The 17,221-nt window shown below is 43.3% G+C and overlaps 1 protein-coding gene across 1 annotated transcript; it reads right to left on the reverse strand.

Moving 5' to 3' along the window:
* Positions 1-251: 251 nt before the first annotated feature.
* LOC310996385 (uncharacterized protein) lies at positions 252-14,214 on the reverse strand (the record flags this gene model as incomplete). Its single annotated transcript, XM_083985761.1, has 7 exons — positions 252-900; positions 1,018-1,319; positions 1,436-1,535; positions 1,621-1,818; positions 12,167-12,255; positions 13,253-13,372; positions 13,782-14,214. The coding sequence occupies 7 exons, from the start codon at positions 14,212-14,214 to the stop codon at positions 259-261; spliced, it is 1,884 nt and encodes a 627-aa protein (XP_083841887.1). The 3' UTR covers positions 252-258.
* Positions 14,215-17,221: the final 3,007 nt, after the last annotated feature.

Raw genomic sequence — 17,221 nt, forward strand, 5'->3', positions numbered from 1 at the left:
AATACATGGAATAATGCATGCTCACACCTCTACATATCTACATACAGTATCTACACACGCACACACGCATGCATGCATGCATGCTCGGTACGCATGCATGCATGCATGCTCTACACACGCACACACATCCACACACGCATGCATGCATGCATGCTCGGTACGCATGCATGCATGCATGCTCTACACACGCACACATCCACACACACACTGCACACATCCACATACATACCTACATGCACATAGAGCACAGACTCATTCTTAAGTTTTACTGCATAAGAAGACATCCATGTAGATGTTGAAGTAGAACTCATCCAGCTTTTGGCGCATGGACAGGATAAGGTCCTCATCTCTAAAGATTCGTTCTACGGTGATGTCAGTGTGCGTATCAGTAACAAAATCACACCACTGAAGTCCACTTATGGCCAGTTGTCCCTGCACCTGGTAGTAGTATCTGTGTGTCTTGCGTAGGTAGGCTTTGCCTTGAACTGTGGTCAGGTGTTTCACTTGTCGAACACTTTCCACATCGCAGGTCTTGACCTCTGCCAGGCCAAATGGTGGTTCTTCGCACGGGTTGAAGACTTTGGCATCAGGGCTAGCCCCAAGGTGAGGTGCGTCTGGGTGTATTATTATACCAGAAGGTGTCACAGAGACATCACAGTAATCTGAATACTGCCGCAGTATCTCCGCCTCCAGGTCCAAACCGCGTTTCATGGCAGCAGTCTGAGGAGTTCCCCTCAGGATGCGAGAAGCCAAGGCTTTGGCAGAAGACTCCCCACGAACATGGCATATCTCACGGAATCGGCTGGCTGTGAGTCGGGGTTTGCGTACCAGGGTCCATAACTGGCATTCTGACTGCTGTCTTGTTTCAGATTCGATAGCAGCTGAGATCTCCCGTGTTACCTTTAAAAAAAAAAGAAGAAGAAGAAATTAACGCACATCACATTAATTGTGAATATTGACAGATAACACTCTTTATGTGAAACCCCTCGAAAAATAAAGGTTAAATAAATCAATAACCTTCAGGCTCTCCAGGTGACATTGTTGTTTGTAATTGAGTTCATGATTTCCGGGGAATTTAAAACTGTAGCCATCAACAGGTAACACAGGGAACGCAGGGGCATCAGGGTGTTTAATACAGTCTTTGCTAATTTCAGGAGGGCATTGATAGGAAAGGACAGAGCCAAATGGTACAGGGCCAAATTTAGAATCGACCAATTTAAGGTTGTCAAGCCCATGCAGCAGTTTGCATATCCCTGGTTGAGGTTGAACGTCTTTCAGTTTTTCTCCACTGGCCATTATATGAGGATCTGGCAGCGGCCCTGACAAAAATAGAGAAAGAGTAAATGAGAGGAAATAGGATGAGGGTAAACAAAGACAGGACAGAAGATGAGAATAGAAGAGTATAAGGAGGAGAGTAAAACTCATTCAAACTCACCAGCATATGCCCTGTACAGTGTGCACTTTGCACCAGTCCTTACACTTTTTGTTTTAGGCTTACACACCGTCATGTCATTTGTTGCCTCTGGTGCAATTCCCTATAACAATAATAATAATATTAATAATACAGGCAATCAGAACTGCAAGTCCTACAGTTTCAAGAGTAGTATATAAATATCTGACCTGTGTCCTTGGCCGGTGCCAGGTCTGCAGCATGCTGGTGCAGGACAGTGGCAGTGGTACAGTCTTGAACCCCATGGTACTGTAGTGTGCTGTTTGGAATAGCAGGGCTACCATGTGGTTACACAGCGCTTTACCTGCGGCACAGGAACATGCCATGCACTCCAGTACCACGGGGTCCTCTCTGGAGTCAATTGTAAACTGGAAATATAGACATGATGTGTTAAGTTCATAATTTCTAAATTATCAAAACAGTAACATGACAGAATATAAACTTATGGAACAGTAGGTGTAAAGAAATTTCTTTTTCATTGAGTGCATAAATGCCCAGAATAATGATCAGTGTGCTGTTAAACTACTCCTCTGGGATACATTAAGTTATTTGAATTGAATTGAATTGAATTGAATTCACATGGCCACTTCAATGATAGGCTAATCCAGAAATACAATAATACGATGATTATTAGTGGGCATGTAAACACTCGTCAACAGTGTCCTTCTCAGTCTTTGTTGTCCTCATCTAACAAAGGCCTTAACAATTATGTGCACAGCTGTTTTATTGATTGTGGCTCCTAAAATACTGACATGAGACTGAGAAAAACACTACACCCACAGTAGAACTTCGTGGGATACTGCAAAGTCTGCAACCGCAGCATAACACAACAAAAGAGCCCTAAAACTGAGCCCTAAAATCATATTTAAAAAACCTGTAGATAATGAGGCTCCTCGCTTTTCCTCATTGACCTGTGACAGCGTGCTCTCACTGTGACCAAGTGGTCAACAGCGTTTGACACTGTTTCAAAACAATGTTAGGTGAGACAAGGCTCGGCATAGCACATGAAGGCTAAACAATATTAAACTATATTCAAGGCACGACTCGGTAACAGCTGTGAAATAGAATAGTGGATAAAGCAACAGTTAATAATATTTATAAAGCTACCATAGCAACTTAATCGAGAAACAGACAACTAATGATCAAAACAACTGTAGCCTAACGTTACCTGCGTTAAGTTAGCTAGTTAGTTAGCCTACCTAGCATCTCCACTAACGTCAGAGCTAAGAAGACAAAACACTTACCTTCATAATCAAACAGGTATTGTTCTATAAAGAACTTGTAGCCTTTGTCGAGTTTGGAGGCTGGAGTCTTTGAGAATGTTTCTGCCAGCCTGTGTACATCTCCTAAACGAATTTTTGGGAGCTTGAGGAGTGACTGTGTGAAGTCCATTTTATTTTGAAAACACCGCTCAGTGAGATAGCGGAAGCAAAGACGGATACCCTGCTTCGCTCCAACCCGGAAGTTGTGTGACGTCATGTGAAAAGGGCCTATTCCTGCACCATGAGGTAAGCAGCAAGGCAACCGTCGGGTGTACCTGGAAAAGAACTCTCGAGTAAAATGTTGTGACAAATTTCCCTGAACTCCTGGTTTGCCACTTGTGATGCCTCCTCGTCACTGATAAGAGTTTTGGCATGGTCTAAGACAGGGCTATTCAATTACAAACTGAGCTGGGCCAGATTCTAAAATCAAGACCTTAAGCTGGGCCAGACATTTTGCGGTCAGTAAGGAGGAAGTAATGACAAATTTCAAACCAACATAAATTAATGTAATGAAATAACAAGTGATGTTTATTCATCATTTTTTGTAAAACGCAGCCACTTCAAAAAGTGCATAAAAACACAGTTCAAAACTTTTAATTGAACAGAGGTAGTATATTCTCACTCATGAAATAATAACCCTGGCATTAAGAAAAGTGCACATCAATTGATAAAATTGTTTTCCCTTTTGAAATAAAATAAACATATCTGACATAAGAACATCAAAAAGTTCATGAAAAACTTCTCTAAATACATATAACTGAGTAGGCAGCAATGCTATTTTTCACTTTAAATTACTAAAAAGAATATTTTGGTCACAAAATGTTGTTCCTTTTGAAATTAAATCAAAGTAACATTCTGGTCATATCTGACCGGGGCACATGGTGCATTTACCTGAATAAAAAAGAACCATCAAGGCTTTTAGTGCACAAACTCATTACAAGGCATAACAGTATAATTAACAATCAATGAATACTACTACACCACACTGTTTTAAATCACCACGTGTGAATAGGCATCTCTTTGTTACACTTTATGTTGCCATGTAGTTGTACTTAGTGGGAGAAGTGACATTTTTTATTCTGAACAAGAGCAGTGATATTTGGCTCATAAGATGTCACTGCAAGCCGAAGGCACTGGTGAAGTGTGCTGTCAGAGAGGGAGCAACGAGAGCTGCTTTTTATTGTGTTCATGTGTGAGAAGCTTGATTCACATGTGTATGTTGATCCAAACATACTGAGATCATTGATTGCCACTTTCTTGATGTTAGGAAACTGGTGCACGTTGGCATCACTCCAAAACTTTGCAGGCCCGTAAGTGCGAAGCTCCTGTGCCAAGGTTATGGATGACTGCATGTCAACAAGTTCAAGAATAAATTTCCCCTCATAAATGGAAGGGGCCACTTCCTTTGCTTTGGCAGAAAGGTCCTCTTCTGTTGCAACAGTGAAGGGGTCTGTAGCAAAGCCCATCACCTCTGTGGGCAAGACAAGTCCACTTAATCTATCTGCAAAATTTTCTCTCAACCTCGCAATGAAACCCGTCATCACATCCGTGATTTACGCCCGGGATGAGATGCATTTGCGGAGCGTCGGAAAATGCAGCATTCTACCTGTGGTCAGGTCGGTCGCGAAAATGTCCAGTTTGATTTGGAAAGCGCGCATCTGTCCCACAAGATCGCTGACAGTTTTGTATCTGCCTTGTAGACCCATATTTAGGTCATTCAGGTGTCTGAATATGTCACTCAGAAAACAGACATTTGCCATGAAGTTGTCGTCCAGTATGCGATCCAAGTGTGTCTCTGCTTTTTTTTGCTTGCTGTTGCGGAGGAATGGAAGGTGCCGTCTCTATTGTCTGTCTCCTAATAACAACAAAACAAGACCAAACTATGAGGGAACCCGCACCAACACAAAGACTACAAATAATTCTACAAAGAAACTCACTCAAAGTGCCACGAACATGGTCCAAACAAAAGGTCAGCAGCACAAACGCCGCGCCAGCCAGAGAACAAAGGAAGGGATGATGGAGATGCGCACAGGTGAGCCCATAGACACACAGGAGGAGCTTACAGGTGACAATAGTCTCCTCCCTTTTATACCCTGCTCACCGGCCACTAGATGGCAGTAATTTACTGGCATTTACACTCAATGTAATATGATGTGTGTGTCTTGCAAAGAAAGACAATCTGGTTATCGACAAGGAGAATCTGTTCAATTTTGCTGAACTGAGGCAATCCTCCCTCCTGTCCCACAGACACAAACATCTCCACGCCATAATCAGTTCCATCAACATTGACAACTGATGTGCTGTAAATCATGCTGCTGTCTGTCATGTGTTCGACATATGCCTTTGCAACATCAGGAAGCCCTGATACCATCACAGACGAGACGCTTGATGTCTGCTGGTGAGGTTTGAAGAAGGATGGGGCACTGAGAGAGTATGCCATCATGTGTTGGTGTCCGTTTGCTAGTGTTTTTAAAACATTCTTGAAGTTTTGTGTGTCATGTACTACACGGTGTTTTTCCTCAAATCTCATCGTCCACAAGTGGACAAGAGGTCCAAAACAACGTATGAGGTCTAGGGCTGTCAAAATTGCTCTAAAATGACGTTTGAATATTCGTTCTATAAATAACACATAATTCGAATATATTCGAATTTGCGCATTATGCCAACAAGAGGATAAACTAATACAAGACATAACTACTTGTATAGGTTTTTATTTTATTTTTTTATTTCAATTTTAACATCTTTGACAATGCCCAGGACATTACAAAATGAACTCGCTCGCGGCTCGCCCGCCCCCCGTAACTTGTGTGAGCAATTAAAGGTCCCGACTCTTGTCCGCATAGACAGGCTTCATTCAGTGATTGAAGCAAATATTATATTAACATTAACTTAAGTTTTACAGTATACAGAACAAACATTAAACGCTCTGAGCAAGCTGTAATAAACATGGAACAACTTTTCTTTCCCATGAAACAGTAGGCCTATAATCAAACCAGTGGGGACCTGCAGTGCAGCAAATGTAATATATCCTATTCAGTCAGTACAGTAGACTACACTTTTGTAATGTTCATATTTGTTTAAATAAAATACGGCACACAATTCTGATAAATGTGACAACAAAGAACTCTTACCATGAGTGATCATTTACAATAAAGTGCTATTATAAACGAAAAGTGGGTGACTTACATTCTTGGCACTTGTATCAAAAAAAGGAAAGGAAAAGATGCATTTTATCCCAGTGTCACTGATTGTTAGGCTCTTTTAGTCCACTGTCAATGTCGGGTCTTGGGCCTGAAGGCCTACATAACAGGTTATTGGCCAAAAACACAAGGACATCCACATGTGAAGAGGCCAGTGCCGATCTCTTTTTATTAACTATTTTCCCAGCGGAGGAAAAGACGCGTTCAGAGCGCACTGAGGATCCGGGCACGGAAAGATATTTCTTTGCCATCTGGGCGACATGAGGGTATCTCCCAGAGCCCAAAGTTTTCCACCATATGAGAGGGTTTTGTTGAGCAGGTAATGGAGACTCTTGTTCATACATCCATCGACATCTCTTTTTGAAGCAGCAGACTGACTGGTGTTCTGGTCTGAGATCCCCCATGGCCGTTAGAGCAGTTTTCCCGGCGGTTTGTTGATCACGGGGTTTTCCGACACCGGTTTCACTGTCTGTGTCTCCTGCCAGATTCACCTGTTTCATCTCCTCCAGTATAGCCGCCTGCGCCTTCCGTCTTTGCTTCTCTTTTAAATGAACAAGGCGATGAAATCGTGGATCCAGGTAACTGGCTTAGTTCAGCAGCATAAATGCGCCCTTTTCCTCGCCATACCGCTTCTCCAGATCGGTGATGATTCTTGTCTTCATCTCTGACAATGCAGGTGGTTCTGGGAAACACTGATCAAGCTGTGCGTACGCACTGTCGCTACCCGATCCGCAACGCTACCGGATCCGTGACAGCCACGTACGGCAACTCCACTTGGACAAACTTAGTTGAATTGACTTAGGATCACTGCCCTATGTGCGTCGCCACAGACGGTTTATCTTTTTATTTATTTTTTTAAATACTTTATTAGTAATGTAAATTGAGGGTTGGTTGTGGTGGTCTGGATCTTGATGCTCAGAAAACAGGAACACTGGCGGACTTTTAATGTTTACTGTCCTCTTTTCTCGCCGGCCTCATCACCATGACAACCACAAACAATCACAACTACCACAACACTCACTGAATAAACGAGTCTGCCGCGGCTGTCTTATGACGGACCTACGCGGTTTTTATTTTATTTTATTTTATTTTTTAATCATTTTCACAGTACCGTATTTTAAATTCACAGAACTTAAAGCATGTACGCAAATCGGGCAGTGCCCAAATGAAGTTTGTCCAAGTGGAGTTGCCGTAGGCAGCTGTCCAAGATGGCGGCCGGTCTGCGCATGCGCAGACCAGTTTTGTCACGGATCCGGTAGCGTCGCAGATCGGGTAGCAACACGCACAACTCTCTGCAATATTCCATTGATAAATCACACCGGACCCAAGAATGGTGCGGACATGAACACACCTCATATTCCACCCCTAGAATGCCTCAGCACAACCATATGGTCGGCACATGCATAATTAAGTAGCCATGTGCGCTCTGTGGAGCCGCAACAAAGTAACAACAAAGACAACGGGCAGAGAGCTGATTCACCCGGAATGATGCTTCGGCGGACCTGCCCTCGCTTTTGAGGTCGGTTGTGAGTAAAATGCCTGCTGTCCAGACAACTGTGTTTTTTAAAATATACTTTTTTTTTTTTTTTTTTTTGTTCTTCATCACGCGATCGACCCACACTGTCTTCGCGATCGATCGACGTAATGAGCACCCCTGGTTTAAGGACTTCTTGTACCTGTAGTAAATAAGTAAAAAAAAATAATAATAATTATGTGTTGATTTTAGGTCAGGTTTGCATTTATCCAGTTTATTCACACATTCACACAAAGTAAATTAGGGCAGTAATTCTACCCATTTAACAAAACAAAAAAAAGTTTTGCATTTGTCATATTTCATAAATTTCATATACTACGCTCACCTTTTCCACCTGTGGTCAGCTCTATTTTGGAGAGTAACTCCTTTATATTGTCTGAGGTGCTTTTATACATATCTTCGATTCTACTGGTGAGTGTTCCACGGCTCGGGATGTGATATCTCGGTTCCAGTTCTTTGCAAAACTCTCTGAAGCCCGTGCCATCAACGATACTGATGGGCCTCATGTCCTTGCAGATGAACGACGCAAGTTTCTTCGTGCATGCCTCTTGTCGCGCTGCAGACAGAGAGGAGCTTGTGGAGGCTGGTGAAAAATACGAGCTTCTAAAGTTCGTTGGAGTCCAGACGACTTTCTCCGAGTTTGGGTCCGTACATCCCGCCATCTCTCTCTGCATGTGCCACGGCCCGGTTTTTGTCGCGTCTCATTGCAGGTGCAGCTCATGTGACCTGTCCCTGACCCGGCCGTCATACAGTGCGCCCACTCGCAAGCCGCTGTTTTATTTATTTATTTATTTATTTCGTTTTTTTCCCCACTCAGTTTTTTTTCCCACTGTTTATTTAATATTTGAATATTAAAGGTTATAGCTACAACTTTTTCATCAAAAGGATTCATTTTTCAAAAATAATGCATCCACAGAATGTCTAGGGGAGTGCAGAATAAAAGTATTAATTTTACTGAATTTAAAAAAAATAGTATATAAATAATTGTTTAATACATTTTGGCGGGTCCGAAATATATAAATATTTACATCTGGTTACATTGGCAACGTCGGCATGGAATGATCTCTGTGGCAACAGCATTAGAACTTAAGCTACTGCTGTAACTGGCAACCAGTAAAACTGAAGGTTGGAGCGAGAGCAGGAAGTGTGAGTTCTACACCTACTGGCCAGAAGGAATTAAACTTGTACCTATCACCTTTAATTTTCACATTCGAATCTCAGGTTCTTTAAAATATTCGAATATATATTCGAATTTAGAATATTCGTTGACAGCCCTAATGAGGTCAGCGTAATGCTCAGTGTAGTGATGCTTTGGTCTGAGTGTGAAATCAGGAAAAACTTCCTGCAGCATGTGTCTATGATCCTGTATCTTCATTTGCAAATACTGGATGGATTCATCTGTAAACACTGGGCAAATCATCAGCTCTACTATCTCTTTCAAATCCACGAGTAGCCTACACTCCATGCTCCACCCTCTTCTGGAACCTTACTACCAATGATCAATGGAAGTAGTCTGAGCAAAGTAGCATTTTCATGACCATTGCCACCAATCGTTTTCTTCACAGTGAAGGTCTTTGGGATAGGCTGAGGTCTGTCAACCTTGTCTGTGTGCTTGTATGGGAATGAGACATTTCTTCTGTTTAAATACTCCAGGGTGAAGTATTTATGATGGATCATTTTCCCAATACACAGGGCCAGCTCTACAGGCACAATGCCTATTCTGCCCTCCCTGAACGTGCCGTGTTAGTTTGGCAGATAGCTAAACAGTTCTTCAATGAGAGGCAAAGTCTTCTTTCTTTTAAGGATTTATTTATCACTACCAATTGAAGTTAACTGTAAAACTGAAATACAAGAAAAAGGATTCAAATAATATATCTTTAAACAACAAATATGTTCAAACAACACAGTTTGAAACAACATTCACACTTACAGTAGCCTTAGCATTCCCATTAAACAGCTAGGAATAAAGTAAGCTAGCCCAATGACCGGTAGCTCAATGCTAATATACAATGCAACTTTACAAAGGCTAACAAACTAGCATTGCTACAGCGGCAAAAATATAAACGACCGCCATCTTAACCAATAGCGGTTACAATAACACATTCAACTACATATAATACTCACAGACATATGTTCTCTTAGCTCTTGAATTAGCACTGCTGAAGTTCGGCTGCAGACTGACTGCTTCTGCTGACATTTAACTCTTTCTACCTCTGTCGCAGTACTGCCACCTTCAGGCAGAGACGTGCATGCCAGAGAGGGCAGCACAATGCCCTCAAGAAGATCGTGCAGGATATCTGGTGGGAAGCCTGTGACTGTATGAAAATACTGTAGACCCTGCCTCAGAACACAGACTCCCTGAACACCACTCTGACTAACCCCATGCAGTGCAGCATCAACATCAACATCATGACTGGCTTTTGTCCGCACACTGAATTCTCCACTCCCAAGATCATGAGCCTGAATCTGGTCTTTGGTAGCTGTGCAGAATCTACACATATACTGAGCTCTGAAACACTTTGTAAATCCTGCTAATGCATGAGCTGCAAGATTATCAGCCACGACACACAAGACTGTTCCCTTTACAGCTTTACCAATGGACTCAATAAAAACACCATCTTGCTCAAGAGTTTGGATGTCTCGTAACAGAGGACCAAACAATCTTTCATATCCAACCCGCTGAACGTCAGACACCTTACATAATGCTGCTAACTGAAGCACATGCAATGATGATCTATATAGGCAGATCAGCAAATACCCAGTAGACTGAACTATAGTTAGTGGATCCTCAATAGATATGATTCCTCAAAGAGAAAGTAGGGCAGATAACTGACCCCGGCAGTAATCTAACAGAAAGTCCTCATAGCTCTCCACTATAACACGGAGGGATTGACCATATTCACAAACTGTCTAGGTAATAGGGTTGCACATCTCTCTGTGATAAACGATTCGATATGAATCTAGATACACAGATTACGATTCGATTCAAAAACGATATCCTTTTATTACAGACCGATTCGATCCGATTCGATACAGTGTAGGACGATTCGATTCTACGGTTAATATTTGTTGTAGGCTAGATATTTTATAAAACAAAGAATTCTATGAAAGTGACTATCTTACAGTAGTACTACAATATTTTCTTTTCAAATATATATCCCCAAGCATTGTTGCTTTAAAGCACTGGCAAAAAAAAGAAAGAAGAAAAAGAGAATAACAATAAAATCACATGTCAATGTATTTATTCTTTGACATGGACCAATATCTGTGAGAACGTTTTTGTAATTAGCCCTTTTCCACCGAGCTGGTTCCGGTGCTGGTTCGGAGCCAGTGCTGCTCAGCACCAGTTCTTGGTTCAGCACCAACTTCTTGCTGGGTCAGAGCTGGGGCTGGCAGCGGAGTTACCTTAGCAACAAGACCGCTACGTATTACGTTTGTTTATCGATGAAGCTAACTAGCTGAGCTACAGGCGGTGGCTAACAGCAGCTAACGCTCATATCAAAACATATACGTCGAAACGTAGTTGCCGGTCGCGGCGATTACAGCGAAGACGGCTGCTTTTTTTCAGCCAGGTTTAGAGTTATCGCTAATTAAAAGCCTAGTCTATGCTTCCACGTCGGGTCCGGTGTTCAACACCCGCAGGTCGGACCAGGTTGTCTACCTGTAGCAGGCAGCAGAGACAGGAGCAGCTCCTGGATGGGGAGTGTGCTAATAGCAGCAGCAAAGCTAACGTCAGGACGTCATCTGTTAAACCCCCCGTCCCCTCCGTTATTGGACACAACATGAAACTACTCCAGTTAGCGAATCGTGTTAGATAGTAACAAAGATATTCGCAGAAAAAAAATGTTTATACGTGGCCCGTTGATTGATTTATGAGTTATTAAAGACACCGCTAACGGCAAAGCACTCTAGCCCATAGCGATAACCGGTTCATGACTCTACAACCGATTCATCTAGGAATTCATTGCTAATTTGTATCGATTCAGGAGGCTGCTACCGATACAGCCGAATCTCTCACTTGTTAAACCGAATATCCGGTCGCATCGGTTTATCGTTCACAACCCTACTAGGTAAGTGACATTATTCTCTAACAGGGTGAACATGAGCCACTTTGTACCAGGACGAAATACCCGAAATTCACCACATGTTACAGTTGAAAGGCGGGAACTTTGGACTGGAGTAAAGTGCCCAGAACTTGAGGATAGTAGAAAACCAGGCACTTGGACCCAAAATTTACCTGGGGCACTTTGGACCCTTATCTCCCCTGTAAGTTATCACCCTGGCAACCTGGAGAGAAAGTACGTTATCACACTGGCAACCTGTTGTCATGGTTTTGGGGCACTTTGGTTTGCCTGTGTGATCTTAGAGCCTCTGAAAAGTATCCAGAGGCTCCAAGACCTCACGGGCAGTAAGCCTCCACGCCACGTCACGGCAGTACCCATGTGGAGGTTTTTTTTTTTTTTTCCGAAAGGTTTTTTTTTTTCCAGAACAGGAATTTGTTCCAACGTTTTTTTTGTTGTCCCCAAAAGGTTTTTTTTTTTTCAACAATCAATAAAAATGAACAAACAACAAAATATTAATAATGAACACTCAAAAAAAAGATAAAATAAAAAACACTAAAAAAGAAACCTGTTTTTTTTTTTTTTGCGGTGGAGGGGGCTGAAGAGGAAGAGGAAGGGGCGTTGGCTCCAGCGGTGGAGGCGGCTGAAGGGCTTCTTACCACTAGCAGGTGTTTCTGCTTTGTCCTTTTGGAGGACTCTGCTGCGGGGGGCTGCGACTGCGGCTGCGACTGCGACGGCTGCTGCTCTCCTAGATAGAAATAACAATTACTCATAGTAGAGTTGTCATCACCATGGTGAATGAAATTAAAGATTAAATACATTAAAACAAATCAGGTAATGCAGCAACCAGCCACCGAACTGGTGTCCATCATAGACTGTAAAAAGAATGGACGTAGCACCCGTGACGTCACCCATTGGTCTTGGGGAGTCGTTTTTGTGACTCCAATATGGCGGCCTGAACAGCGCCATGTTGGATTGGCCGGCCGAGAACCCGCCCACTGGCCTCGAAGCAGCTGTCCACGGAGCTGCTCGGACCTGTCACTCAACGTTTCCGTGCCCTAATTGGCCAGAGTTTTAACCTAATAACAGTAAAACGGTAGAGTTAAAAAAAAATTCACCCCCCTAAACCCAAAAAACGTTCTGACACCAGGCTTTGATCATGTTTATTGAGGATGTAAAGTCGGTGATTTTAACATGGGGGTCTATGGAGAATGCTGCTTTCTGACACCAGCCCCCAGAGGAAGCCGGGGGGATTGCAGTTTGTTGAACGCGGAAGTGAGCTTCACTTCTCAGACCGACAACTGCCCCCTTGGTGTCCATCTGCAGAATGAATAGAAACAATATTGTAGAATGCTGTAATCAATGGAAACCACTTCTCACCACAGGGCGACTCTGTCTAGGTGTCTCCTCCTCCGACGAGCTCAAGCACAGCTGGGGCGGCGATGGTGTGGGCGCCTCTGAGGAGGAGGAGGAGGAAGTGGAGAAGGAGATGGAGGAGGAGGAGGAGGAAGTGGAGAAGGAGATGGAGGAGGAGGAGGAGGAGGAAGTGGAGAAGGAGATGGAGGAGGAGGAGGAGGAGGAGGAGGAACTCTCCTCCTCTGAGGAGCTCGTGGCCTGCGGCTGGGGTGGCGCCTGCTCCTCCTCCAATGAGCTGTTGCTGTCCTAGATTGTTGGAAATGACAATTACATGTAGCAGAGTTAATTAGAATTGGAATTAGAATGAAGGTAAATCAGGTAATACTCACCAAAACAGCAACAGTGCTGGGCCTGGGCCTGGGCCTGGGCCTGGGCCTGGGCCTGGGCATTTGGGTCCCAGACCCTCCAGCCTGGGGCTTTGCTCCTGTTGCCTGGGCCAGCCTCTGCTGCTTAGTCAGAAGGCAAGGCAAGGCAATTTTATTTGTATAGCCCGTTTTTACAAACAGTTTGTCTCAAAGGGCTTTACATGGCATCGTAACAACATCCTCTGTCCTTAAACCCTCACATCGACTGAGGAAAAACTCCATGGAAACCCTTTTAACAGGGAAAAACAGGAGAAACCTCAGGGTGAGCAACAGAGGAGGGATCCCTCACCCAGGACGGACAGACGTGCAATAGATGTTGTTACAGACAAGAAAACAGTTTACAGTTTATGTCACAGAAGGAGAAAAGACAACAGCAACAACCAGCAAGAGGAAACAGGACTGCAAAGTGATGATGAATTAATAATTTCGTAATAACTCACAGAGAGATCTTGGACTTGGTGCCGAACCTCCGCCAGCTCCCTCTCCAGCTTACAGACTTTTGTCCTGCTGGCCTTACACGAGGTACGCTGGCAGAGGTTCGGGCCTTTCTCTGCCTGCTCCTCCTCCTCGCTGCTGTTTTCCAGGTCCAGTCTGCTGACCATCGGGGGCACAGGGTTACTGGCCCTCAGTGTGGCCAGCAGACGGACAGCAGCGGCCCTTTTGAGGGCTGCGATCTCCTTCTCTGCCCTCTTTGTGGTGATGTCTTTGTGGCCCCTCACATGCTTCTCAATGCGAAGCAGGTGAGGGGCACACAAAGGGATGGGGCAGGGGCCTGGGGGGATGGCCGTGCGACCTGTGACAAGCTGATTTAGGATGGTCCGCTCCCGGACATTCATTAAATTGTGGATCTCCCGCAGGTGCTTAGAAAGCAGCTGCAGGAGTTTACCACAAATAGGGCAGAAGCCCGGTGCCTTGGACTTGGTCATCTATAAAAGTAAAGAAAGAAAAAGAAATTCAGTTATGAGGGAACTTTCGGTAACACTTTACAGCGTGATTAAGCATTTAAAAAGATAAAGAAAAGAAAAAGAATCATTATTAGCATTAGGAAACTAATTAATTAATTTAGCCTATTAGTAAGCAGATCGTTAATTCTTACTACTCAGTCAGTTAATAAATTATTAAGCATTAATGACAGTTGAATAATAAGTTATCATTAAGGAAGGAAAAGTAGGAACATTTAAAAAATTAAAAAAAAAAACACTGTTTTTATAATGTTATTAAATTTATAAACATGGCATTATATTCATTAATGGGCTTTATGCACAGCTCCACTACTTCCGGAACTTAAGGCAGCTCTTTTATTTCCTGTCTTACATTATTGGACAAACTGATTAATCCAGGTGTGTCTGAGTAGTCACAATGGTCAGACACACCTGGATTAATCAGTTTGTCCAATAATGTAAGACAGGAAATAAAAGTGCAGCCTTAAGTTCAGGAGGTAGTGGAGCTGTGCATAGAGCCCACTGAGGGAGGGGAGCTTTAAATTGCCGACAGGACCGGAGCCACTGAAGCCAAATGACGCACTTTTTTTTTCCAAAACTCGACAAAAACACATTTAAATTCATAAAAAAAAACATCCCGTTTTAATCTAATAATGTTATTAAATGTATAAAATGGCATTATATTCATTAATTGAGGGAGAGGAGCTTTAAACTGCCGACGTGCACGTGCTAATTAAAGGGACAACGAGGAGTTTTGGAAAAGCGAAGCGTTTTCACACTACATTCATGACTCGTTGCGAAACCGAAAGTAAAGAAACGCTGGTCGGCTCGACCAGCATTTCCGCCACCACTAATAATAACAAAATAACGATAGAGACAGAACGATATATTGATCGAAAATGGGCCCATTAACAAGTGTGGGTAGCGGAGATTCATCCACATTAACGTGAGACTTTTTTATAACCGAATAGAAACTCCTCGTTGTCCCTTTAAGCCAAATGGGGCACGTGCCACGTTGTCAGGTAAAGCCGAGTAAAACACGTTGTTTCGGTCGTTTCGGGAGCGTGCCTATGTTCCCTCAGCCCTATGTTCCCTCTGGACTCTCTCTACCTATCTGGACTCTATCTATCTGGCCTGTCTAGCCTCTACCTGGTCTTTTTACTAAACTTAACCAACTCCTTTCTTCATTGCCTAAACCCAACCAATGGTGGGACCGAAAGGCTGAGGGAACATAGGGCCTAATTTTCAGTGACAACAAAAGTTAGAAATGAGGGAACATAGGGCTGTGGGAACATAGGAATGACCCCGTTTCCTGTCCGCCAGCGCGGGAGTGTCGCTCCAAAGCGGCGTTCACACCGGACGCTATAGACGCGAATACAATCGCGCCAGACGCTTCATTCGCACCGCTTGGTCATTTTGGATCATTCGTGTCCGCCCGTTCATTTGAAAACCGGTGATCTCTCCCTGCTCTCTTTCCATGTCGATCGTGGCTGATATCACCACCGTTGCTGCACTGTAGCCTACTTGCTGTACAAGTCTCAGAAACATTGGAAAACCACCCGCCGTCGTGTCTGGGTTCACTGTGTGTGTGTGTGTGTGTGTGTGTGTGTGTGTGTGTGTGTGTGTGTGTGTGTGTGTTTTTTGTTGTTCACTCTGTGTAGAAGACGGCAGCGGTGCCCACACACAGCTCATATACAATTAGCTTCTCCTTCATGTTGTTCTGAGTGTAAACAACCGTACAGAGAAGTGACGTCGTCGGCTTGAACTCGTCGCTGATTGGATGTCACGGCGCGATGCCGCCTGAAAAGTTCAATATTTTCAACTTCATTCGCGCCGCTCCAGACGCTTCATTCGCGCCGCCTCCGCCTGCATCGCATGTCATCGCGCCATTTACCTAGATTTTCAATGTAGAGCTGCCGCTCCATTCGCGTCTATCGCGTCCGGTGTGAACGCCGCTCAAGACAGTAAATACAAAAAGAACAAATACTGAAAAAGACAGAGAGGCGTTGGAGGAGCCGAACGGCTTAATCAGCGTTGTATCATCTCCTCTTGTTGTGGCTTGGGTGAAACGGATATTTACAGACACGTAGAAGTTACGCACTATAGCTTTAAAGTTTTTTATTTATTTATTTATTGATTTGGCGTCGAAAGATCGAGAAAAAAGTTTAATTGGATGAAGTCCGACTTTTAATTGGATGAAATCTGACTTTAAATTCACGTTGGATTAAATAAAAGAGTTTAACTAAATATCAGAATTAATACTCACCTTCGCCAAATGAAAAATCCCAGGTTTTTTTCTATTTTATTTCTTCTCCGTTTGTCCGTCTGCTCTCACCTTGCTCTGTTGAGCACCGCTCCTTTAGTAGTGTGACGTAAAGACAGAAGTTACGTGAGACACGGCAGACAGGTGTGAGCAAAAAAAAAAAAAAAAAAGATCAATAAGAATTTTTAATAACTTTGCTCAGTTTTAATAAAAGGCAAAAAAGAAGAAGAAGAAGAAGAAAAAATAATGTAGGCTACCATATTGAAATCATAATCCAGCCAGCATGTTTCAAGAGTTTTGAACACAGAAAATAAACTTTTGAAATATTTAAAATCTTAATAATCTCTGAATGCAGGATGCCCACAGACCCCTGGCACCTTCAGAAGGGCCACGGGTCAAATTTCACACTCTTTAGGCGACATGTTTCACACGTTTTAGGCCTGAATTTGAGTCCACTCACTGTGACACCAAAAGCAATTAGGCTATCATTCCACTGTGATCACAGGTGAATTATCTGTGACATCACAAGTGACTGTGGTCAGCCCTTTGATAAAGGATAAATTGTAAGACAGTCTGACCCCCACCCTGAAACATTGTTTTTCCTCAAGTCCCCAGACTGGATGTAACCACTTTGTGTATTATACCCTTTGCTTGATCAATCATATGTTAGAGTTCCACCATTTGATGACTGCCTCTAATCACTCTCAAGTCCCCCTGGCTTCCCCCTGA

This window comes from Trachurus trachurus (assembly GCF_905171665.1).
Source record: "Trachurus trachurus genome assembly, chromosome: 13".
Lineage (NCBI taxonomy): Eukaryota > Metazoa > Chordata > Actinopteri > Carangiformes > Carangidae > Trachurus > Trachurus trachurus.